Raw genomic sequence first — 26,196 nt, forward strand, 5'->3', positions numbered from 1 at the left:
ACCCTTGTAGTACTCGCAAGTGACGATTCTCTGAAAACCAATCAGCGCTCTGCAGTGAGACTAGCTCCACCAATTAGGTTCCGGTACAATTGGTACTACTGTGATATGGACCCTTACGAAAGGGTCCCAAAAAAGTAGTACAGTACGGTTCGCTATTTTGGTACCATTCACAGTGGAAACGGAAAACATTGCGTACCATAGTGCACCGTACCACTCAGTGGAAATGAGGCATATGCATTAATCGGAAGCCCAGGCAAAACAGTTATCATCTTCAACTTGTACTGCACAGACACAAAGTCTGATATGTTTCCTACTTTAGTCATCATATTTGGAAAATTACTTTACGATGTTTGCAAAGCAACACCTATGATATGTTTATTGAATAAATACATTTGCCTCACCGGTTTCTGTCCCAATGGATCCTTTCAGAACCTCTAAGTAGTCCGACTCGCAGTCCTTCTTCTCCATGTTGAGGTCTCCGAATTTGAGGATGATGGTGTGACCGATGGGCACGCGGATTCGCCACTCACACCAAGAGTTGTTTGGATAGGTTCCTGGGTAGTTCTTGGAGGAGAGCACACCACTCTCTTGACCCAGGACATAATGTCCACAGCCATCATCTAGAAGGAAAATAAGAACGTTTTTCTTTAAAGGATAGTAAAATTGAAAGCCATTTACTCATCCTCGTCATTTCAAACCTGTATGACTTTATTTCTTCTACAGAACACAAAGGAAGATGTTTTAAAGTACAATTGTGGTACCCATTGACTTGCATTGGTTTTGTATCCTTACAATAGAAGTGAATGGGTTCCGCCAATGTTCAGTAACCAACATTCTTCAAAATATCTTCTTTTCAGTTCTGCAGAAGAAACACTGACATAAAAGTTTAAAATGACACGAGTGCTTGTGGCTAATAAATATGTCTAATTCTCAGCCAATGGCGATGCTTGAGACGGGGTGACCAACCGTAAGACAAATAGTCGACTGTATGACAAATTTACATCCCATTTGATGCTAGAGAAAATACTTTAAACTAAATTAGTTTTTCCCTCACCTAACGGAAAATAAAATTATATAGATAGGAACTACTCTGGACTCTTCTAAATATCAAAACATTTCTGTTATCAAATGGCTTATCGCTTAATGCCTAATTCTTCAGCAACCTAATTCTACACGCAACAGACCCAACAAGCCGATACACGCCGACGCAACATAAATCGAATAATATTATGTCGCACAAAAGCAGACAGAAAGTTAATTTAAAACAGTGTTTCAACACGTACATGCCTTAGGCCCCAAAGACAAGTCAAAACACAAGAAGTCTTTACTTAGATAGACCTGAACTTGCGTTTCGTTATTCAAAGCAAACAACTCATTCATACCGATTCACTCCAGAAACGAGACGGGACAAAGGTGGGTGTTAGAGACAGTCAGCTGCTGGTTACAGACCCAGTGGACATGCCCGAGGCGCCGAGATCCCACGCAGGGGGGGTTTGTGCATGAATATGCACATTTGTGCACATACAAATCTCACACTTCGGTCCCCGTTTACTCATACGATACGGCCCGTAATGCTACTGTCTCTCACTGTAAAGGCACTCACACCTGTGATGGCACCAACAACTCTTCCTTTTCGACCTGACAGCTGGGCCTCCAGCAGCCCTGAAAGAATTTGACGCTGATGTGTGTGCACATAACAGTCATTCAAGACATTGAAGACATTCTTCAAAAGACATAAGGTATGAACTATATAAATAGCTCGATTGGTTTCTAAGGGAAGGTGAAATAACCAGGAAGGGACAAAAACGCTTTCTTTGACCTGAGCTAGTGTTACGTCAGTGTTAAACGTTAACGGACACACAGTGGCCTTTGTGGTCGCGACTGAACTCCGTCCAGATGTAGGGCAGGGTTTGTGTGTAAAATTAGTGGTTGGAAAATGTAAGCTGAAGGGACCCACCTTGGGGCAGGTGGCAGACGAATGACATCACACATTTATCATTTTGTGAACCACTGAGCAGAGGCATTGAGACAGAGAGTCGAGTAGACCCCATTGACTCCAATGGAACTATTGAACTATACAGCAATGGCGGTTCATGGAGGCTCTCAAACCAATTGTTCCCTGAAGTTACTACTAGTAATGTTAACCCATTTAAAGACGCGAGTCATTTAATGAATTAAAAAAATTAGAAATTAAGCATTAATAGAGAAAAAAATACTTCCTGGAACTATCTGAAGGCTCCATGAATCATGTGACACGCAACAATTTTGAACTTCCGTTGGCGCAACTCTCTCTCAATGGCTCTGCCACGGAGCATAGACTAAGCTAAAACATATACGGCAAAGGAAAAATTTTGTTTGTTTCTATGTGCATTTATTTGCAGAAAATGAAAACCAGAGGAACCGGCTAAAAATAATCTAGATTTTTATCAACGTTTTCATGTGTCTTGTCACGTTGTCATTCTTTCACATTGCTGTTGTATGACTTAATGTCACTCCTGAGGTTTGATTTTGTTGAAATTCAACAGACACTGCATGGACTGGAATGGCCACAGTACATATAGAATGGTCTCTTATTTTCTTCTGAGGCTGTATGGTCCTTGACTAACATCAAGGTTTTATTTGTTGACCCTTCATTGGTTTTCAGATTTGTGGGACCTAGTTTTCAGTGCCTACATAAAGATAGACATGTTTTCCACCCATATCGTGTTTCCAATATTTTCTAAATACCATCTTTTTCAGAAATGTGATTCACAAGACAAATCATCTTTTATAAATTTTTCATGGCTGTTTTGATTTAAAAAAAAAATTGTATCAATTGTGAACATTGGCTGAGTAACAACACCACTTAAAGGTTATAATGACTAAGAATGAAGGACTGCTATCCACTCATGCTTTTCTTATTCATTCTAACATGGCAGAACTTTACAATCAGACCTTTCAGCATGTTGAGGAACACCTGGCCATCTTCGGCCTCAGGGTGGAACACAAAATATTAACAACAGAGAGAGTTCTGCATGTACAGGCAATGCAAATGTCTCTCGACAAACGCGAAGTATCAGTTCACTCTAGCTGAGGACATTCGACTTCAAAAATTATGACACAATTATAAGCTATTATAAGCTATATATAAGCTATTAAGTGCATTTCGGGTAGTCAAAGAGTTCTCTTTCAGACTGGTTACTTTAGCTTGAAACCCCCAGAAATGAATCTTCTCTTTACTTTAGAAGCGTCCGTTCCTTCTAATAAAATCTAACTGTGAACTGTGCTGTATAACGTTAAATATTAAAAAAGCCTCCATGTTCTATATTCTTCATCTTTCCTGAATTTAACTAATAATAAATATTGCTTTGTAGCCCACTATTGTTTGCTCTTAAGGCAAAATGTTTAGTGCTTTTTCATTTTTAAGTTGCTTTGAGTAAAAGCGTATGCCAAATAAATAAATAAAACCGTAAAATCACCTATAAACAATTGGTCAAAAGATAAATGGCCAAAGCCCCGTTTAATCTGCATTTGAAAACATTCAGGCACTTGGGTGAAAATACAGGCCAACTGTGAGTTAAAAGTTGAGGGTAGGAAAGTAAACAAAAAGAAGTTAAAAGTTGAGGAAAAAGTATGTTTGTTGTCAACTGCTGTATCTTCTGTGTTGGGTAGTCAGCAGATTTTCTGATGAGCCAAAGTTTTCCAAGCACTAAATCTTCCTTCATGTATAAACATACTTATAATCAATCTACAATTTGACCTGTTAAGTTTTTGCTTCACGTTTAAAGCTTGAGTTCAAAAGAGACAACTTCACACATTGACCATATGTCAGACGATAAAGGTGGGCAAAGACAAACCTCTCGCATATTAACAACAGTCTTGCATCTAAAAAAACAGATTCAAACTCAAATTAACCATTTAACAACAGTAACCACTAATACTATACACACATACGGTTTCACCAAAATAACCATATTTGCAGTACAACTATTGTAGCCTAATACATCAGGCAAAAACAAACGGTTCCTACACTTATACACTGTAGTGAAACCAAGAATATTTTCCCGAGGAAGAGTTCAAATGACGAATCTGAAACATTTTAACTTTTGCATGCGCGTTTTCTACGATACTAAGTATCGCCGCACGTGACACAAACAGCAGAAAGTCGTCGTCGACCACCAAACATCACTCGCGAGCCCTTTTGTGTCCGATCATCTGCCTTGTTTTTGTTCACTTACCCGGTTTCTCGGCAAGCGCGAGCGGGTAAATCGAGCAGACGAAGATCAGTCCATGTAGTAATGAGAATCCAGACATCTCCGCTTCAAACCGGTGTAAAGTAAAAATAAATCGCGAGGACGCATTGGAGAAGCTTCACGACAGCATGTTTACAGAAAAAAAAACTCGTGTACGTGTGTGCGTGGATCGTGGTTCGTGGATCAGCAACCCACGCTCTCCCCAAACGTCTTGAATGAACTCTTCCGTGTTTTCACACAGGCGGCACCAAGCGGCTACTAAACCAGTCAGACGGGTCTGCCCTGTGTAGACAACGTTGCAGTAAGTATGGATATTGAGTGTGGATGGTAAAAAACACACTTTATAATACATATTAATTTTTACATCTTATTCCTTTAATAAATATATTTCGAGAAAAAGGTTGAAATTACGCGTAAAACGATGATGTCGTCATAATATTTTGAGAACAGTCGCATTTTTGACGTGAATGTTACGTCACGTCAGCAGTATTTTCACGTCAGCGAAATTGTGCATTTATTCTCAAAACATTACGATTTATTTGTTAGTATTATGCCTGCTGTTTAATATAACTAGACTAGACCTTCAATATTACTACGGACCTCACTTTTATTAGATAAAGCATAGTCTATCATTAAAGCAGTCAATTATATACTTAGTCTAATTTAATATTGTATAGAAAACTTTGCATTAAAAGGATTGTAATTTCAGGGAGCGACCAGTGGATTCCCACAACATGACACTTGACAGAGTGGATTACCTAAATATGACTGGACTCCGGTCCCCGGAGAACACAGGCCTGTTTTTAACGTCCACCACCATAGGGTTTAATGACTGTCGTTACGACAAACACAGGGACAGAGATGCAAACATCAAATGTGACCCTGGACAACAAAACCAGTCTTATGGGTCAATTTTTCGAAATTGAGATTTTTTTTAATAATCTGAAAGATGAATATATAAGCTTTCTGTTTATGTACGAGTTGTTAGAAAATGACAATATGTGGCTGAGATACAGCCAAACTCTGGAATATGAGAGTGCAAATATTGAAAAAATGGCCTTTGAAGTTGTTAATCAGGGGCACTGTGGCAGGCCATCCATTCACAAAAATGAAGTTTTTAGGAAAGGTAGGAAATGTACAAAATATCTCCATGGAACATTATCCTTACTTAATATCCCAATGATTTGGGGCATAAAAGAAAATCGATCATTTCGACCCATACAATGTTTTTTTTGTCTTTTACTAAAAATGTTCCCGTGCTACTTATGACTGGTTTTGTGATCCAGGGTCACATATTAAGAATTTCACCTGACGTTCGATGGGCTATTTGTCAATCTAATTCAAGCGTTTTACATTAGTATCGAAGAAAACGCAACAAATTTGACCACGATTTGGAGATTAAAGTAGGTTATGTTTTCAACTTGAAGCAACAAATATATTTTGTTTATTTGTATCATAATCCCATTGACATAATATAGTATGGCAGGCTGGGGAATAACGATGGTAAATTTCCCTCAACATTGCGCCCCCTTGTGGGGAGAAACCTACAGGGAAATGCTACTGAAGTGTTACATAGAATGATGTCGTCTATATTTGTCTTGTTTTTACTGCAATGTCATACATTCTCTTTTTTGTAAGAAGAAATGTCTATAACAAAACAAAATAAACATGAAGTCAAAACCGAAAACGTAACTCACAAAGTCACAACCACACACAAAAACAACATAGGCATATATCGTGTTTTTCCTATGTTAACTTGAGCATATTATATTTAAAATATGATTAAATCATTCTTTATAAAGAATACATTTCGCTGATATGCTGATATTCACTGGATAACACTGAGTTTGAGTCGCACTTATTGAAAACCCAGTAAAATATGTTGGAACGCTAGATGGCGCTGTCTTATTTCTTAACTAAGCAGTCGTCTGAATCACAAATGAAGGGTTTAATTGAAAACAGTGGGTGAACAGTATTTGACAATATGTCTGCTGTTGAAATGTTTGGTATGTCACAAACACAGGTAAAGCTGACAAAAGTAATATCACAAACATCTGGTTGTAAGGTAAAACAGATGCTGAACTATACCTGTGTGAGATTACCCCAAAAATACAGTCTACAAGAATCATACTAATAGCACAAAATTCCTCGTGTTTATTTCAGTGCCCCCACACAGAGTTTGAAAGCTCAACCGCTGTTTGACGTCTTACATTTCTACATTCATTTTTACACAGAAATTGTCCGCAACCCCTGTTCATAAGGATGACATCATCATCAAATACTGTAGCTGTAGATTGATTTATCAATGACGAAAAATCATAACTCAAATATCCAGGTCCCTTTCGGTTAGGTCAAGGGTTTACTCATATTATTACAACATTTGAACCGTGCATGAGGTTTTTACTTATACTGAATTCTTCCAAAACCAAAGAATCCACATTCTGTTCATTTAACACTTATGTGCCTTTCGAAAAACATTACAGAAATTTCTAAAGGACACCACACTGTAGAGTTTTCATTCGTTTGGTCAGGATCATTTTAAATATGCCAATTTAAAATATCCAAGTTTAATAGTCAAAACGCATTTTGGGTGTGACAATGAACGGAAATAGCCCTTTTACACACGTTTTGAGTCGTAATTATGTCTCCGGTAGAAAAAGCAAAGCCAAAAGAAACCATGGACCAAGTTTATAGTGGTATTGAAGCATTTGTGATGCATTTAATTAATAAAAGGATTGCTGAAATACCTGAGAGATTTTATCTCCGGAGGACAAAGAATGAATGATGTAAGACCTTGGTAGTCCCTTTGTATATGATGGATAGGCTATTGAATACTTTAAAACTAATGTCTGGCTTTTCAGCTTTTGAGAACATGCCGTCAGCACAAGTATTGCGATTGGGTTTATAGCATGGAGTGATGTTAAGTGCTTGACAACAGGCCAAGAAACACTCCTCCCTTTTTTAAAAGAGCAATTTAAAAGAATGAGGCAGATTTTACTATAGAAAGGCAAGGTTACATTTTCGTATTCATCGGAACCGCTTTTCAACATGTATGTTTTTTTTTTTGTTTGTTTACGAAGTGCTGTTCGAGTCATTCGAAGAGTTGACTGCAGTTTTTTAAGCGTACCAAATTGTTCGGCCTTATGACCTTGTGCAGGACTTTCACATGTTTTTAATTGTGATGTTTGAATTTGAAAGCCTGCAGATTATTTTTACTTTCTCAGAAGTGAACAGTTTTGAATCTCAAAATTTTGTGTAAAAAGGGTTACAAGGCCTTTTCATCCCTGGTGAAGATTCAATAGATATTCATATTGTAACGACTTATTGGTCCAGTTCACCAATAAAATTTCTATCAACATTTACTCACCCTCGAGTTTTTACAAATCTGTATACATTTTGTTGTTCTGATGAGAACAGAGATAGATATTAAATGCTAGTAACCAAGAAGTTCTTGGCCACCATTGACTACCATAGTAGGAAAAATAACAATGTTTGTCAAAAGTGCCCCAGAACTGTTTTCTTACCTACATTCTTCAAAATATCTTCTTTTGTGTTCAACGGAACAAAGAAATGTATATTTGTCTACTGATGTAGACAATGATGGCTAATAACTGTTTGGTTACAAGCAATTACATTTACACAGATTTGGACAACTTGAGGGTGAGTTAATGATGACCGAGTTTTCATATTTGGGTAAACTGTTCATTTAATACATCGATAGATCAACTATTACATTTTTTTTTATAAATGAAGACTTCTCTTTCCAGGGGGAGTAAGACGATCAATAGCCAAGATGGTTTTTGACCGGGGTGGGCTTCAGGTGAGGTCTCCAAATCTTCAAAGTAACCTGATGTACAAGGAGGAGAGAAACAAGATTTTTTTCTCTTCTATAGAAGACCAAGTTTGATTTAAGACAGGAGGGCTAGTGTACCTTTACTCTCTGTATTAATTGTCTTTTTTCTTTGTTACTTCATAATGGACTTTTAGATGAGGCTTTAAAAACATCAGAAACACGTTTGAAGAGAAGTGATGGAACTTGCTTTTACGCTCTTTTGAGATCCTTGAGTCTGTTTCCTCAAGCACATGCTGTGACGCTTTGTAAAAATCACTATAGGCTACCATGTGCTTCAAGGTTCCTGGGGATCATAGCTATTCTTAGCCAACAGTGAGACTGTATATATAAATTGTGTCTGAGGCAATTTCGCTTTAGGTCGACAATATTTACACTTATTTCAACCCTGAAGTAAAACCGTGGAAACAATGGAAAGTAGCACAGCGAAATAAATAAAAAGCGTTCTCTCAGAAGAGCGAGGCCCTTTCAACTGTATCTATGTGAAAAAAAACACCCTATAATTTACTGAATTTTAATGACTTTACAGATACATTTTAATATTCAGCTACAACCATTTTAAACAAGTTTAGGGAAATGGCTGTACTTGCGAGGACAAAAATAGTTGCCAAGCTTCCAGAAAGTTCAAGAGCAATAGGCTTCGCCACTTCGGGTCGCAATTTGCTTTCTTTATATAGAAATAAATAGAGAGATACACATGTTGTGATGTTTTATTTTAAAAAAGTATCCGTTTATGCTGCTCAGCCCACACAATGAGCATTTCTGGACTTAAACTGCCTTGAGAAGAGGGCTCCAGTGTGTCCCACTGCTGTAAGAGATAACACATCTCTGTTCGGTACAGCACAGCTGTCCGTGCGGAAAGAGAATACCCAGCAGTCCCTTCAGCCATAGCATCAATCTCTGTCCGCTTGACAGGCGCTATGCCCACCTGTTCGTGGGTGCTGCTTTCCTGGCCACAGCCTGGCTACAGGCAGAGGCTTCGTGTGTGACAACCACTTGTCTGTCCGCTGGTGTTTTTCAATCCTCAAATTACGTGAACTCTGAGAGCCGAGACACACAGCTATGTTACAATCTTTTGTACTCGGTGTCCAAATGGATTGATGTGGCACCTTTCAACAACACTGAAAAAAATATGTTTTGCTGCTTGTCCAATTTTATTAATTTAAGTAAAATCAACACAATTTTTGTAAAATTTGGTCACAAGATCTTTTTATGTTCAGTTATCTAACTTAATGCATTCATGTTGACACTACATAAATGATTTGTTTTGTGTTAACATATATAATTGTTACCACTAGGCGGAGGATTTATATTTCCCAGCATGCTTTGCGTAAGACTGCATTTTAAGAGTTATTTTCTTTTTTAAATGTTTGTTTTTCAGTGAAGTTCAGTAATGTTGATTTACCCTTGAAATTTAAAGGAGTTATTCATATTTTTCAGTTTTGTTGTTACTATTGTAGAAATGCGTTGCCTTTGCTTAAATAGTGGGTATTGTCATATTAACTTAAAATATTTATGTTGATAATGTTAAATGAAAGTATGAAATATCAACATATAAAAATCATGTTGTTAACAAACATAAATTTGGCAATTTGAACAAAATGAAATTAAGCCGAGTAAACATAACTTTCTTATGTGCAACCAATGTACATAATGTTTTTCATGTTAATCCAACAGATTTTTTTCAGTGAATGTTCTGCAATGTGACACGGAGAACTCGGAAAATGATACCAATACACAAACACACAAATCAAGCTCCAATAACATTCAGACCAAAAAGCTCTTATTTGTCATTCTTGCCATATGCAAAGTTCAAATGAAGGTCTGAAATGGTTCTTAAATCACTATGTATGCACTTAATCTCATTTGATCATTATGATGGGTTTTAAACTAAATCCCTTGGTTTTATTACATCATCTCGTCTCAGGATAATCTCACATAAATGTGACTTTGATGCATTCAGCAACAGATCTGATGAAATTGCTGTACAGTTCATGCTAATATCGTAATATCAGTCATCTGGACTGCAGTAGTAAGTTATACATGTGAAGCAACTGTTGCATGACTCAGTCTGACAAACTGCATGCAGTCAGTCACTACGACCTTATCATGAACTGACATAAACTTGTGCTCACGTGCAGGACATGACCTACAGACCTAATTTATACAGCTACTACACTACACTATGCTGCCATGGATAACACAACTCTAAAGTTGAAGAAAAGTTTTGTAGAAAGTTTGTTACATAACAACATTTGCCCCCATTGACTTCCATTGAATGGAGACAAATCACTGGGACATTTTTCAAAATATGTTTGTTTGTGTTACACATAGAAAGAGACATATATAGGTTCACATTTACATTTTTTCACCAGGGTGAATAAATGAAATAATTTTCCCTAATTTTTTATAGTCAAGTGATACTTAAGAAAGTTTTTATAGTAATTATTTATTGAATGTGTGAGTCCAGAGTTATTATAGTTCAGCTTTATTGTATTTTTTCATATTTTGAAATAGCATTTATTTTCTTATTTTTAGTTTTTAGGGCAATTTTGTTTTGATGTTTTGAAGCAATCAAAAATGTTTTTTTGATGTTTTGAAGCAATTTTACTACGTGCTTTTGTTATTTTATTATTTATTTGTTTATCTTTTACGTTATTATGTATGTTAATTTTTATTTATTTATTATTAATTAAGTGCTTAAAAAAATGAGTGCATAAATTTACCGTAGTTTAATCCCGAGGCAACATTTCTGTTTTTGTTTTTGTGTATTAAACAACATAAGAAATATGTTAAATAATGTTTATGATCACATATAAATCAATATTATAAGTTAATTTGTGTTCTTGCACAGTTTTGCTGATTTAATGAACCAAACACATTTACTTTCTCTAGGCTGTTAGTTCAGTTTCACAGCATCGCCTCTCATCTTAGTTCTCTTTTCTCTCTCCTCTATTTTCTTTCCTCTCCATTCAGGTGCTGCTTTTAGTTTTTCAGCTTTTCATGTAGCTAAGGTCCATTAGTTGCCCCCCATCACGAAAAGCCCCTTCAGCCTGGGGCAAGCTCTAATGGCAGGGGTGGCTGCAACTGAGCTCTTAACACATCCACAGCAGGAAGTTAAGGGTTCTCAAGTTACCTGGCCAGGTAAGACAATGTTTATTTGCTTTTATCACTGCAAGTCCTAAGGTCATGAGGCATGAATGAAGCGTTGGAAGATGAAGGCCTGTCGATGTTGTAGAAGGTTGACACACAATCTTGATTTTGTGTGAGATGCACCACTGTTGAGAACACTGAAACAAAACTGGTTTATATCTGGACTGACAGTGGTTCTACTTTTGTTACAGCTATATACAAGATCTTTTGATCTTTACTACAGCCTAAACAAACATGTAAGTCTGCCCTGTTAAATTTGTATCCACTTTTTTGAACAAAGAGAATAAAGAACTAGAAACTGTTGAAAGACACTTTCTGTTTCTACGTTGAAACACTGAACACTTAATTTTACGCTTCAGTCTTTCCTCTCAATCAAATGAGACAATTGTCAAAATACTTGAAGAGTATGGGGGTGTATAATGAATGTAGATTGTAAAGGTAAAACAATCTGGATTTGGTTCAATCTAATGATTGATGTTTGAGTTCATTCATATTGAGATCTTTATATTGAAATTCTGACTGTATAGATTCGACAAATTTGTCACATTGTTGAGATCCCTTCTGAAACTCTAACGATGACATTTGTGTGGTTTTGGCATCTTTTTCTTGGAAGAAATATTTGATAGGCTGCAGGCAAAGTTTCCATTTGCTCTCCTTTTAATGTCGATGATGTCTTTGTAAAATGAATTGAGATCTAACTGAGAGCTCATTTGTGATTTTCTTTATTTTGGGAAAGTGCAATTTATTTAGGACTGTAACGCAACCTACAATAACTCTACCTTTGCATAACTGCCTTGACATAATCGAAAAAACATTGTTTAAATACGAAATAATGTGTGGTTAAAGCCACATTTGTCTTTAAAAAAATTGGGGAAAAATACATATTTCATATGGCTCCTTTTTTCTATCTTTTCTTTCTGTGTACATCTCGTTCTCAAAGCACAGCAGATTGGGCCTTATGCACTGTAAGGTACAATTAGGTCTCCACTTTTAAAAGAAAGATATATACCACCTAAGCAAACAACCGTACACTTCAGGAATCGATGACATGCTGACACAGAGTGTTCCAGACTTCCAGTGTTCTTCCAAGTCTTCAGAAATGGATCTTGGTAATCTCATCACTTCCCAGGGGTGGCCAGAGTAACTTTGATGAAATCACCGGGATGACATACAGTATTAACACCGAGAGCCCAAAGTGTGAAAAGGCAACTGCCCAACCATAAAAAAACCAATGCCATAAAAAAGCCAAATGCATAGCACTAGGCCTGAAATAGGAATAGCATTGGCGTGTGATGTTGCCTTTTCATTTTTTTATGTCCTGGAATGTTCTGCGCCTTTAATCTGTGTGCAAGCTACTTTAAGCGCTGTCTTTACTTTTAGCGCTCAATGTGACAGAATGTATGATGTGATCTGCTTCCCAGCTGGGCCGTAAATTCTGAGGCAATAGGCGGAAATCATTTTAGAGGTCACAATAATTTTATCGTGATATATGTATAAGGTCCAATATAAATATGTTTACACAAAGACATATGTAAAAATTATTTATATTTATAACAGGATAGTTCAGCCATAAGGTCATTTCTTTCATTATTTAATCACCCTTAAGTCGTTCAAAACTTGTATATGACTCTTTCTTCTGTGGAACACAAAAGAAGATATTTTGAGAAATGTCTCAGCGGTTTTGTGTCAATTCAATGGAAGTCAACTGGGGACAGTTGTTTGGTTACCAACATTCTTCAAAACATCTACTTTTGTATTCTAAAAAAAAAGAAAGTCATACAGGTTTGAAAAGACATAAAGTTGATGTAAAAATGTTGATGTTTATTCAGTGACGATATATGCTAAATTTGATGAATGTCATTCATGTAAAAGTAATTGCCATTATGTCAGTTTAGTCCACTCTCTCTCTACAGGTAAATGTGTGTTTGGTACTTTGGTTATTTGATATTGCTGATCCAGGAACAGTGTTAAATGTTAACTTCATACAGGGAAAGAATTATATGCTGTGTTAACATCCCTCACTACATAAATGACAGGTCGCTGAATTAATCCCAGAGAGACGTAAACAAAACTCAATAAAAGTCAATCTGCTTCAATCAGTTTTGGCAGTGAGAACCTAACCATTTGGTTTCCTAAACTCAACCACATAACCACTCTTAAATGTTATATATTTTCACTCAGAGAGGTGAAATGTACTCAGGTTGGTTAATGTAAGCTGGCATAGATTTGTTGATGCATGTATTTCAGCAGAGAACTTTGGGTCTGATCAAATGTCCCGTGTTTACATTTGTTCTTCACTTTCATTTAAAGTCTGCTGCCGCACTGCCAGGGGGTAAAGCGCGCTTACAGATTCATTTATGAATGGAAATGTTAGGAAACCTAAACACAGCCATGGAAGCAAATACCGTTTAGGTTAAATCACAGATTTGTCACATGTTGAAGCATGCTGGGGTTTGATTATTCGTCCCATTTACCCTGCTTTTAAAGCTCCTTATGTGCCATTTTCCTGTCATTTTTTCACTTTGCCAATTTGTCAGTTTTTTAAAGCAGAGGCTTTGTAAGCTTCATCAGAATAACTGTAACAAAGCACATTAGCTATGTGAGGAATTCTCAGGACAAGACCTTTGGATTCATTTGCTTCTGTAAGGCATGTTCGGCTTCGGTGAAAAGTCAAACGCTGTGGAGTGGGGTGAAATGTGATATCTGAGCTTAACACTTCAGACACAACATCATCTTAAAAGTAAAAGTGACCCTTCATCTCTGCACATGAAAGGTGCAGTGCTAAAATTATTGCATTAGCTATCAAAACAGTATCTTATTGCTGGTACTGTACTGGTGGTATGACATCAAATCGGATACCGTTGTAATTATTCCAGTATAGCATGATTATTTAAATTAAATATTTCAATAAATTTTGTTTTATTTTAATCAATTCCATTTATTTATTAAGAGTGCTAAAATTAAAGCATTCGCTATCAAACAGCGTGTTATTGCTGGTACTGTACTGGTGGTACAGTAATGACATCAAATGGGATACCGTTTCACTATTCCATTTATTTAGTTGCCAGGGATTTATGCATTTTGTAAATTGTATAAATTCAAAAACGATATGTTATGTACAGCATATGCATAACTTCAAAATAATAGAACCATTTTTTGGCTGCATGGTTCCGTAAAGAACCTTTAACATCCGAAGAACCTCTCTGTTTCACAAAAGAATTCAAAGTCTTTCGTGGTGGAAAAGCGTTCTTTAAACTTTAAAGAGGCAAGACAGAAATTGTTCTTCAAAGAAGCGTGGACTAAAGGGTTCTTAGAAAGCCAAAAATGTTTTTATGACATCACAAGAACTTTATGTAGCAACTTTATTTTTTAAAAGTGTAGAAAATCTGCAGCATGGGACAATGTTCAAATATATAGTTATTTATATTAAATTACTTGACTGTATAATTTCCATATTTGATGTTCCTTTCTAAGTAAATAATAATTGTTCACCATTTCAGGCCCAACCAACCCAAAAGACAGCGCCTTGGTCTTTTGTTTGTTCTGGAGTATTTTGATGGTCATCCTCTAAGGATTGACAGCTCCAGACCTTGGTGTAGGAGCCAAAGGTTCCATAAACCTGCTGGTCTTAGAGAGAGGATCAGCAACATTCCCTAACCATAAAGATACTTTATCATCCTCAATTAAAATTGTAATGTCATGTAATGTGAAATGCTCATAATTGTTTGAACATGTTTTATGATATTTAAAGTTTGATATGATATTTAAGTGTTATGTAAGAACCGTGGTACTCTTAACCTTGAAACAAAGTGTATTCTACAAACGGCACAGGTTTAAACCTGTCTTGGTCATATTACAACCCTCTTCATGTTCATCTTCAAGATAAATACCACAAAAATGAACAATATTCTAATTATGCACAGCTTCTATCTATACAAACCGTATGCACCAGCTGTATGCAGCGCCCCGACTTTGAGAGTCGCATTGAAATTCACTGCTTATGTTGACTAATGTGAAAAATACCATCAGCACGGGTGTGAAAATTGACAGCCATGTAGCACTTGTGCACGTTCCGCATGTATTGTAGCGTTTGGCCTTCAGCTCCAGCATTAGCGCGGCTCACATTCCACAACAACCTCGGCAGGCTATTATCACACGCCATACAACCTCTGTTTCTTCTGCCCGCAATGGGAAGTTCCTTCTGAACACTTTTCAGTCATCGTCTCACAAACCACAACCCTGACAGCTTTTGTTTGTAACTTCTAAAAAAGACCACACGCGAGAAAGGCGACACGCTGAATTGCTTGTCATGAGGGTGCTTTTAACGCAATTGAGAGGTCTCAAGATACTAAGGTGTCAAGCTCAGAACCAAACTGTATCGCAATCGTTCCTGAGGCCTTATAGAGTTCTCAGGTTCATTTATTCAACGTCAGATGATAAAATGTTAATAGCCGGAATTGGTAGATTTGATATTGTAGATTGCAATTCTCTTTAATAAGAATGCACCTAGTTGTGCTTGAGTGTGTTGGATATTCGGAAGCTCTGTCTGTGTTTGTGCAAAGCTTGTCAGTCGTTGTGGCATTTGTTCATAGGCTAAATAAAAACACGACTCCCTCTTTGATCTCGCCAACATGTGTTTACGTTCACATTGAGGTTGGATTAACACTGGAGATATACCGAGATTATTTTAAGCAGAATTATTTTTTGACAGGCCTCTGATCCTTTATTCTGCATTAATTTAGATAGAAGTATGAGAGCTATAGCATCAGTAAACAATGTTCACAAGCACTTTTTGGGACCACAGTGTTCTTTGTAAGATGATATCCAAAATACGTGTAAAAAATGACATAACAGGCAAAATATGAACCGAGGCGATCGACAAAGTATTTCGACATTGAAACTGTGTATAAAAATTTCATTTCATTAGATCAAAATGTTAAAACCAAGTGGCATTTACAAAAAATCTTTAGATATTTCCTCAGAACTAATGTGATGTAAAATTATTGTCAACCAACTGCTTCAGAAGTCATAGTTCACACAGATGTCCTAGACCGCAGGTGCTGTTCCCCAAAGTTTGTCTCAATTTGAAGTTGTATTTTTCTTTTATCTGCCTGAACCATTAAAAAAAAAATCATGTGATATTGATGCTTTTGACACTTTCAATTCTGTGCATTTGTGTATTCACATTTTTTGCTGCATGCCTTACATTTTTATGTACAATCGAACTGACTTTACAAGTCATTTCAAGTTTCTATTTAAAACTTTAACCATTGGTGAGTTGTTTTATATTGAAATTGCTTAACTTATTTGATGAGTTAAAGACATTTAAAAACAATTAAAAAAATAAAACAAATAAACACAATAGCCTAAGTGGAAATGACTTCTGAAGCCAATTTGACTGTAAAAATTAAAGACGTCAAAAATGATTTTACAGTAATGACGTTTGGATTAAAGGTAGAATACAATGTGTAATTTAACATTGCGTCATCTGCACCCTTTAACATTTAACACCAACGCCCCACACATAATTATATCACCGGCTACATGTGCAGTCAATCGGCAAATCATCAACAGTTATCACATTGTTGGTTAACACGACCGCTTCATTGATACAAGATGCAAGCTGATTAAAATACCAACCAACTGTTGATCTGCTTTTAAAGTGCAGTGGCATTGACCTTTCACATGTTCGATGATTGTTCTGTCCGGCAAACGGTGCGCACGACAACTGCTTACAAATTCCTCGAAGGCAATACAAAAACATGCAACAGATTGTGTTTTGATTTTTTGGGGGAATGACTGACAGCTCGCCCTGTCAACCCTAATTAACCCCCGTCAATTACAAATACATGAACTTCACAAATCCTCCAGTCAAGTAAATGGTGGATATCGAGTGTCGCTCTGTACGTAATTGCATACGGTGATGTGCTAACCCAGTGCGTGCGATTCTACATACTCCAGCTGCGCTAATATTAGCCCTGGAGTTACCAGGCAAGGATAATGTAACAGCTTTACGTAATTGTGTGTTCATAGTTTTTTTTGACTATGTGTACACTCGCATAAATGTACTTGAAGGGGACGGTTTCCCGGATAGGGTTTAGTTACTAACTTAAGTGTTAAAGGTGTCTTGATCGAAAACAACTTTCAATATCTTGAAATATATCAGTTAAAATGCAGTCATGTTTTTTTGTAAAATATGTTTTTAAAAAGGACCCAAATATCCTAATTTACCTGAGGCCTAGCCCTGGCTTAAGCTAAACCCTGTCTGGAAACCACCCGGCGGCACTTTCACACAATAAGTTTGTACTTAATATACAAAAAATATAGTCTTTAGTATTTTTAATTATAGTTTATCAAAATAGAACAGTTCCTTACACTTAGATCTTAAGTTTATCTTAAAAATACTATTTTTGTGGATATTAATTACAAAATTAGAGTATGAAAATAGAGCGCTTTAAATATATTAAAGTGTATTTTAGAGCACTTTGTTTCACCTGGGACATTTCTTATCAACAATACTCTTTTGTAGGACATATACATTGAACTTTGTAAGGTGATAAACAGGTAAACACATTTGCGTGTTCCTCTGGTTCAATTGGTAAAGCGTTGCTTTAGGAGTGCAAAAGTCATGCGAAAGATCATGCATTTAAATAATAAAAAGATGCACACATATTTGGTCAAGTTGCTCAGAACAAAAGAAAATAATCCCCCATTAAAAAAAAGTACAAAATCTAAAATGTTGTTAACATTTATACATAAATGATGTACCCACAAAGTACAACATTTACCTTTTCTACATTTTTTTATGTTTTGTTCCTGTGGATATACAAGAAGGAGCCCTTAGGGGTACCGCCACAGTGAGGGTTGTTCATGTTATATTGTGGTTCAAAAAGTTGGCTTTTGCAGTTTTGCAGCCAATTTTATTAAGTGTTCCCTTCACTACTCTTAAGTGGCACTTTTGAGAAGTAGCATTTGTTTCTTATACTTCAGCAAAGTCAACCTCTGGCCACTGCTGTCTCGTCTCTCATTGCCAATATTAATCTACAGCTGTCCGCTATTCACTCCCAACAACCCGAAAGAAAAGGATCAGATGGATGTGTGATTCATGCTTCGGATTCACAACTCAATGAACAAAACATTTTATGGTTAAAGACGTAGCTTAAGTTCTTTCTACACCGTTTTCAAGCTTTCTAAAAGCTACTGAACATGTTGATACTGAAAAAGCATCTTTTGTGTCGCCTCTCGACTACATCTATAATACACCAGCCGGCGGCAACGGCGGTTTATTCTGTTGAAGGTCAATGTTGTTCTTTACATGTACTGCTTAATATCTGTCTAATAGCCCTGTAAGCACTTCGCTCGCCTTTAGAATTCACTCAATGCCTACTGTATAGTTGTGAAGACGCTGGCACATGATAAAGGTGACTAAAGTCATTAAAAAAGACCCTGAACGGAAAACAAAACAGGTAAAAAAAAAAAAAAAAAATTCCATCATGAATTACTCCCCCAAAGTTTTTCCAAATCTGTATAGATTTCTTTGTTCTGTTAAAACACAAAGAAAGATATTTGGGGGAAAATCTTAGCAACCATATAGGAAAAAATTTAAAACGTTTGTCAAATGTGCCCTAGAACTGTCTGCTTTCCTTAAATATCTCATTTTGTGTTCATGAGAACAAAAGAAAGGATACAATCATTTTTCCTACTGTCGTGGTCAATGATGTCCCAGAAATATCAGTTACTAACATTTTTCCAAGTATCTTTGTGTTCATCACAGGTTTGGAACAACTTGACGGTGAGTAAATGACAGAATTTTCTGTCATAAGGGTCACAGCCCACTGTGATTCGCTTTCGTCTTAACAACCAAACCAAGCAAAAAAAACCTTCATATTAAAAGATTTAAAAGTTTGCAAATTGATTCTGAAACCAAAATGCAACGTTTCTATGAATTACCTCAGAAGCAATACACAGTAAAGTGCGTATCGTCATGTTTTATGTCTTTGAATGAACAGATAAAAACAGACAACACCTCATTTTCCTCAATGCAACATCATGGAAAAAAATACTTTAGAATGTAATATATTACATGTGATACATTCAAACACGTGGTGAGATGTCACCTTGACGGCGACTAAAAATGGATGAGAACGTTCTTTTAAAAAGTACAAATGAAAAAAATCAACCTGCATATCGTCATGATCACACATGCGGTTTGATCTTATACTGTGGCACTGGACAAAGACACAAAGTATATACAGCGTTTTTTTTTTTGTCTGTCCATTTCCAACAGCAATGACAGCCGGCACAACACGTCTCACAAAAAACCAAACCAGTTGTTCCCTTTTGCTGCGCGTCCGGCTACAACAAAACGCCTCTTTTATGAAATCCAGGGTGCTTGCTCGGTCAAACACCACACAAACTGCCACCGTGTGTGTGTGTGTCTTCCCTAGTTCCACAACAGTTGTCAATGACAGGTGTTGAAAGCAATATAGATAGAGTCAAGTGGCTTCAAATAGCCTCTCTCTGTTCTGGGATACGGAATGCTGCTCTCTCCAAAAACTGTCATTTCTTAAAAAAACATCCATTCTCAAGCTCCGCTCTCAAATGTCCCATTAAGAAATGTTCTTTCCAATTTATTTATCTCGTTCAGGGTTTGTTTTGCCGAGCGCGCAGAAGGTCGGGGGAGGCTCGAGAATGGGTTCGAGAGCAGCTGCCAGTCACATCACCGTGTATTTCTGGAAAGCTCTCAGGGCCTCTCTTTGTGCTGTCTTTTCTAGAGAGTTTGCACTCATCCGAATGGTTCTCAGAAAGGTTTAGACCGGGATTTCCACCGTGCCTTTGTTCTCAGCTGCGGATGGTCTCGCTGCAGAGTGTGTAGCGCAGAGCTGCAAGTGAGATGAGAATCTGTTACAGAAAAGTCTCTACAAGCCAGAGAAAAGACAAGCCAGATGAGGAAGGAGTGGCCGCAGGGCACTAAAACCAGTACAGGTCCTTGCTCTTATCCTGACTCTGTAGACCTGAGAGAAGGAAGGAAAGGAGAAAAGGAAAGCGTAAGGAAAGAAGAAAAAGAAAATAAGCAGCAAATATAGGGGAGCGAGCTGACCAGAAGCAAGAAAGCATTTGAAAGAGTGAATAATGAAGTAATGGGGCAGCACATTATTGCACACCGGGTTGGGTCTGTTATAACCAAAAACTGCACTTATGAAAGAAAAACTGCTAAAAAAAATCTTTTTTGGCAAGACCAAAGCTGCACGAACAAACACAGACGGAAAGAATCAATCATAAACTTTGGCAATATTGTTAATGGCAGACACATTTCACCCTTAAACGTAAACATCCGTTTCCAAAACTATATTATCAGTGATTTACTGCCATTCACACCTGCATCCATATTCAGACTCAAGCTCTGGCCCATATCGGAGCTAGTTGCCGTGAAAGCGCCCGTCCACGCCGAGCTCCCCGGCTCGCTCTTGCTGATATCGCACGGTGAGGGTCCGGACGCGGATACCGTGGCAGGGGGAAGTCTATGTGGCCGCACCGAGGGCACGAGCAGAGAGCCGTAACGTGGGTCAAAGTGCGTTCCGTACATGTCGTGCACAGAGGGCCGGGGGTATGCTGACCCTTGGGTGCCGATGGCCCCGCTGAGCGAGTAAGGGTGATGGTGGTGAGACGGGTGCCAGGGCTCCGGGGTGCTCTGGTGGAGGTGGCTGTGTAAGGAAGCGGTAGAGTACGGGTCTGCGGGGAAGGGGAGGTCCGTGTGAGAAGAACCAAGAGCGCTGCTGAGAGATGCTGTGACTGACGGCTGATACGCACTGTTCCAGAACGAGGGAGGAAAGCTTCTCTGACTCATAGGGAATGATCCGTCTGGAAAGACACATTTGGATAATTTGCATGACGGCAAATACAAATACAAGTCAATGATGAATCAAATCTATAAATTAAAACGATAAAAGATTTTTCGATTAAGAGTATTATTATTATTGTAACATGTTTGTGTGCTTGTATTATGTCTATAATACTCGTATCAATTTTTCTGAATGTCAACGTTTTAAGACAGATGTGAAATACAATATAAGAAAATCTTCCCATGTGCTTTCACTGCTAATAATTCAGAAAGGATGAGAATATAAATCTATAGATTCTCACCTCTCCAGGACGATGCACCTCTTGCACTTTTACTGTGGTTGGATGCAGATGCGTAGCTGCTGGACTGACTCAAAGCCCGACTAAAATGTTCATCCACCACCGAACTGATGTCTCCTTGAAAGTACGTGAAGAGCACACATCTGGAGCTGATGTACTCTGCCTCGGGCGGGTGATCTTTCTCCCGGGCGCAGTCCTCTTCTTTAATGGGTGGCCCGGAGATGTTGGAAAAAGACGAGCTGCTTCCACTGACCGTTTCTGGTGCTTCTTGCATTTTAGAGTAAAACGCCAATTTCTGTAAACATGTTAAAAATGGCACAATCAATTTACAGTAAAGTCTAATAGTTGCCTTATTTTAATAATTGTTTTTAAAAAGTATTGGTATATTGGCAGACGGGAAATGAATATGTGTATGCCAGGCCATTCGTTTTGTTGTCATAATATTTCAAAATATTAAAATATGAAGATTTCTTCTCTTTTTATATAATTCTGAAAATACAGACCAAGTACAAGCTTTTGTATTGAAATATTAAAATGTGCATCTATAGACTAAGAATACGTCTAACATAAACATTACAAAGAGAAACTAAATAAACATTGACTTCTGGAAAGTACTGAACAACACTGTCAACAAAACTTTTTTACCTTTAATAAAAATATTTACATTAGATTTTCATCCAAAGTGACTCACAAATGGGGCATAACTATGGATGCAATTATAAATTATTATAAGATAATTATTTAAATTCGTAAACTCGTCATTAATTTAAGTTTAATTGAATTTTTATCTAAACTTTTAAAATTTGCTTTCACTTACTGTCATCAAGATATGTGAATAATATGACAGTATGTTGCCTAAAGCTATAAAACTAAAACCACGAAAATACAAAAACAAAAGTTTTTACTGTAAAGGCAATAAATGCAATAAATATGTTAACAAATGCACACATAAGTTCCTACAATAGAATCACAATGAGACTTATAAATGAACGTACCTGATGATGATAAGGTGAATATGCTGCGGCGAAATAAGGTTGGGGTGGACCATAAACTTGATACATTACATCCAGGCAGCTCATGGCGAATCTAGCTGTTAATATCACCTATCAAAACTAAATAACGGCACGAGAAGACGCTTCATTTGAAATAATGCGGAGGTTCAGTGAGCGCAGACGGAAAATGAAGAAGCGTGCGTCACGTTCGCCTGAAGCGCAATGAGCACTTTTTATGTTCTGTACTCTTGTCTTTATTCGCGAGCTTGAGTCAGTTCAAAGAATCGGTTCTTTCGGACGAAGCAGTTCGGATCCTCGATTCATTTGATTCAACATTAAAAAAGTATTATTAAAAATGACAATAAACACAGTGAAACAAATTATTTACCTCTCAGTTCGTTTTTAACGTTTACGCGATTATCAAGTGTTCTGCAAATTAATTTATGTACTAGGTAGGCTAGAATGAATCAATAAGAATGACTCCAATCGTACATTATTATCAAACAAGGGGTTTTGAGGTCTCTCTATGTGAGACAGAGACCAAGAGCTCCCAATTAAAAGACTAGAATCTGTTTCAGATTACTATTCAGTGCATCTTTATTATGGATTTAAATGATTTATTTATTTGCAATTTCAACCGCAGTGATAGTATACATAAATAATCTCAAAAACACAATATGTAAGATAAACAAACCGCTTGCAATGAACAAATTAATATACAGATGTCATTCAAACGTTTCCTAAAATTTCAGCTTTGACTGTAACAATAGCAACTTTTAATTTAATAATAAAAAATGTACAATTCAATTACTTTAATTCTAAAGTGTGTCACCATCACAGTTTAAAATGCCGTGGTTCAATTTGCCCAGTTGCCCAGGGCTCCATAGATTTCCAGGTCGAAGGTCAAATAGTTTTAACGCAATTTGTACCGGGGTCAAGGGGCATTTTTCTGTCAATGGAACGCTTAAAATCAACAATATAGTGCAACTGAGAAAACACTGATACTTTCGTAGACAAAGACGATGCCACTGTAGTAACCGATACACTACAGCACAGCAGCTGAGGTCATAGTTAAAGCTCATCATGATTTTACTGGGAATTTCACGGGAATGTTCGGTATTCCGGCACTCTGCTCACTTCATGGAGTCTTTCACATATTAAGTTAAACTAGCGCTGTCCAGAGTGCTGGAGGTCAAATATTCCGGTTATTTCTCAGCAAACACTAATGCAAGTATCTGGGGTGTAAACTGATTCTCTTAACAGAAAAAGTTCTGCATTTACTATCTGAGATAGATTTCTTCTGGGCATTTGCACATATTTGTGTATTTCCAAAGAGCTCTGCTTTTTTATAATTGGTGAATGATTTGAATTAAGAGGGACTTGTCTGTCTGCTTTAGTGTGTTTGCCAAACAATGAGGCAAATGGTTTTCTATTTAACACCAAAAGACCAATGAGCGTGTTAAGATATTGTCTTTGCACTTAATTTTCTTTGGGAAGAATAACTTCTACAACAAAATTATGAATATAAATTTCTGTCATGCATCTTGTCCATTCGTGAGTGGTGCATATAATATGCACAAAAGAGAAAAGAAAAAATGTGTTCACGTTAGTGTTTGTTTGCTTATTTATACTTTTTATGGCACATTTTAATATTGTTCAAGAAGATTCAGCAGAAAATGTATACTACTAGGCATGGCTAAGATTTTTCCTTTAAAAACTGAAAATGTATTCAGATAGATGTTGTAATAAAATCCCTACTGATTGTATCTAATTCAACTCAATCTATTAGTCTCACTTCAAGTTTAGCGGTTTCACACCTGTTCGCAGATAAAGTTTCAGCGTGCAAGAACTCTCCATTTCTGATGTGACAGCTCTCAAACAATAAGGGTTTTAGACAGTGTAACCTGACAAGGTTTCTATTTCTACCCAAACAGCTTAAGGACAAGGAAATGTTGAGTGCTAATACACGGCTAATAGAACCTATCCTGCTGAAACAACAGTGCATTCAACACATCTGATGAAGAAGAGAAGATCAGGGCACAACACTTACAGCTTTAACCGGCCCCCGGTTTTCAACATAAGCTCTTTTCTCTAACATGTAAGAATAAAGGAGTCTGCTGGCTTTGTGCCTCCGCTGACAGAAAGGACCCTTGGCCCCAGCCAACAATTTGCAGGTAATCTTCAAACTGAGGGATGGGCCGGGGGGTGGATTGTGAGGTCTGGGGGGTATGAGAGAAAAAGAGCACAAAGACATTGTCAAGGCAAGTTGAAGAGAGGAAGGAATGTAAACATGCACTTGAGAAAAGGATGTGGAAATGTTTTAACAAAATGGTGACACATGCTCAGGTTTCTTTCAAAAGGGTATTTTTGATAGCGTGCAATATTTGTGGATTCTCACCAGTTTAATTTCAAACACAACGATCTGGCAACCCTCCATTTTTGCACAGATTTGAACCGAACATTTAATGATTTGAACAAGACAAAAGTAAGAAAGCAATGACAAAAGTTAGTTTGTAAGTGAACTTCTTTATAAACATAAGAAATGATTACAGTTGCACTGTGGTCAGGGGAACAGTTGAGGTCCATGTGTTGCTGATGAGGTAGCAGGAGCTCTGGTGAATTGTGGGATTGTGACATGGAAGTGAACCACTGCACTCAATGTGACCACGGCAACTGTTGAGAGATGAGGGGAGGGGGTTCTGCCGTGCAACATGAAACAGTGTCTGTTTTAGGAGAACTAGAGTGGCACCTGTCCCAGCCGTAGAGAGAGCACAATGTATGCACAAACCATTTCAGGCCACTGAAGGATTTTAGATCTGCTTGGAGACCACCAGAACTTGTTATTTTACCGTTTAGGGGGTTGTTGAATGGTCAAAGGTCAGACTTTAGATGTCACAAGTCTTACATATTTTTTGGACAATATATATATAGTTTAGGATCATATATTTTCAAATATACCAAATAGACTTATAACTATGCATTCAGTAATTTATACTGTAAATAGTCAATTTACTTACATTTAACTAAAAGAGATAGTTAACCCAACAATAAATATTCTGTCATCATTTTCTACCTTCATGTCATTCAAAACCTGTTTATGACACTTTCTTCTGTGAAGATATTTTGAGAAAAGAACGGTGTTGTTTGGTTACCAATGTTGTTCAAAATCACTTCTTTTATTTTCTGCAGATTAAAGGATGAAAGAATTTTCTTTTTTGGGTGAACTCTATCTTTTTGATCTTAACAACAAGGTATTTTACCGAATGAAGGTGGTTAAATGTTTAAGCGAGACTTCATTTTGCATGTTAGCTCTTTTGCCATCCTTGGTCAAAGTGGGCATTGTCTGTTTCAGTTTGGGCGCCAAGTCCGGACTTCGCCGTAACGAAGTAGTAAGCTATCAAATGTCGTGTAGCCTACATGGGACTTTCTCATGTCATCGGGGTTCAAGATTCAGTTAAATTCAGAATAGTCTCATTGTTTTGAATGTAAATGCAGACACATCGATAAATGACTCAGTGACAGGGACGGGAAGCGAGAGACACCTGTTGCCGTATTCGGTCTTGATGACGAGACGGTCGGCCACGACTGTGAAGGAAATGGGGAAATCCACGCTTACCAGATCAACTCTTCATTCCCCGAGGTCACAGTGCCAGCTGTGTATTTGACTCCAGTAAGTTACAGGTCTCCATTTAGTCGCTCAATGCTGTGCTGTGGTTTAGACATAGGCCTACTCCTTGTGAGCGTCAGTCTCATTGTGAAGCAATAAGCGTCAAGAATCCGTAGATTGCAGTGGTTTTACAGCGTTTACAGTTTTTATGAAAAATATTAT

At 37.3% G+C, this 26,196-nt stretch overlaps 2 protein-coding genes and 1 long non-coding RNA gene across 5 annotated transcripts in view; 1 reads left to right on the forward strand and 2 right to left on the reverse strand.

Moving 5' to 3' along the window:
• Positions 1–4,451, reverse strand: part of dcbld1 (discoidin, CUB and LCCL domain containing 1) — a 23,404-nt gene extending 18,953 nt beyond the window's left edge. The window contains exons 1-2 of the mRNA XM_056763829.1: positions 4,218–4,451; positions 402–620 (exon numbers count right to left, since the gene is read on the reverse strand). Coding sequence (XP_056619807.1) covers positions 402–620; positions 4,218–4,293 — 295 coding nt within the window. The 5' untranslated portion in view covers positions 4,294–4,451. The remainder of the gene's footprint in view (positions 1–401; positions 621–4,217) is intronic.
• LOC130434011 (uncharacterized) lies at positions 4,425–25,323 on the forward strand. 3 transcript variants are annotated; one of them, XR_008908633.1, is made up of 3 exons: positions 4,425–4,533; positions 11,059–11,226; positions 24,302–25,323. It is a non-coding gene; the product is annotated as an uncharacterized LOC130434011 (long non-coding RNA). The 3 variants fall into 3 exon arrangements; XR_008908634.1 differs by lacking the exon at positions 24,302–25,323 and adding an exon at positions 14,736–14,774; XR_008908635.1 differs by lacking the exon at positions 24,302–25,323 and adding an exon at positions 11,427–11,472.
• vgll2a (vestigial-like family member 2a) lies at positions 19,276–22,571 on the reverse strand. The gene is made up of 4 exons (XM_056763833.1): positions 22,371–22,571; positions 21,379–21,670; positions 20,614–21,096; positions 19,276–20,249 (listed from the first exon to the last, which is right to left on the reverse strand). The coding sequence occupies exons 1-4, from the start codon at positions 22,452–22,454 to the stop codon at positions 20,206–20,208; spliced, it is 903 nt and encodes a 300-aa protein (XP_056619811.1). The 5' UTR covers positions 22,455–22,571; the 3' UTR covers positions 19,276–20,205.
• Positions 25,324–26,196: the final 873 nt, after the last annotated feature.

This window comes from Triplophysa dalaica, chromosome 13 (assembly GCF_015846415.1).
Source record: "Triplophysa dalaica isolate WHDGS20190420 chromosome 13, ASM1584641v1, whole genome shotgun sequence".
Classification (NCBI taxonomy): domain Eukaryota; kingdom Metazoa; phylum Chordata; class Actinopteri; order Cypriniformes; family Nemacheilidae; genus Triplophysa; species Triplophysa dalaica.

Excerpts from the sequence above, each read along its gene's own strand:
- vgll2a (XM_056763833.1), bottom strand. The coding sequence starts at position 22,454 with ATGAGCTGCCTGGATGTAATGTATCAAGTTTATGGTCCACCCCAACCT. Across the intron at positions 21,097-21,378 it reads AGGTGCATCGTCCTGGAGAG|ACGGATCATTCCCTATGAGT; the intron begins GTGAGAATCTAT and ends GTGTCTTTCCAG. Across the intron at positions 20,250-20,613 it reads GAGTCTGAATATGGATGCAG|GTCTACAGAGTCAGGATAAG; the intron begins GTGTGAATGGCA and ends TCCTTCTCTCAG.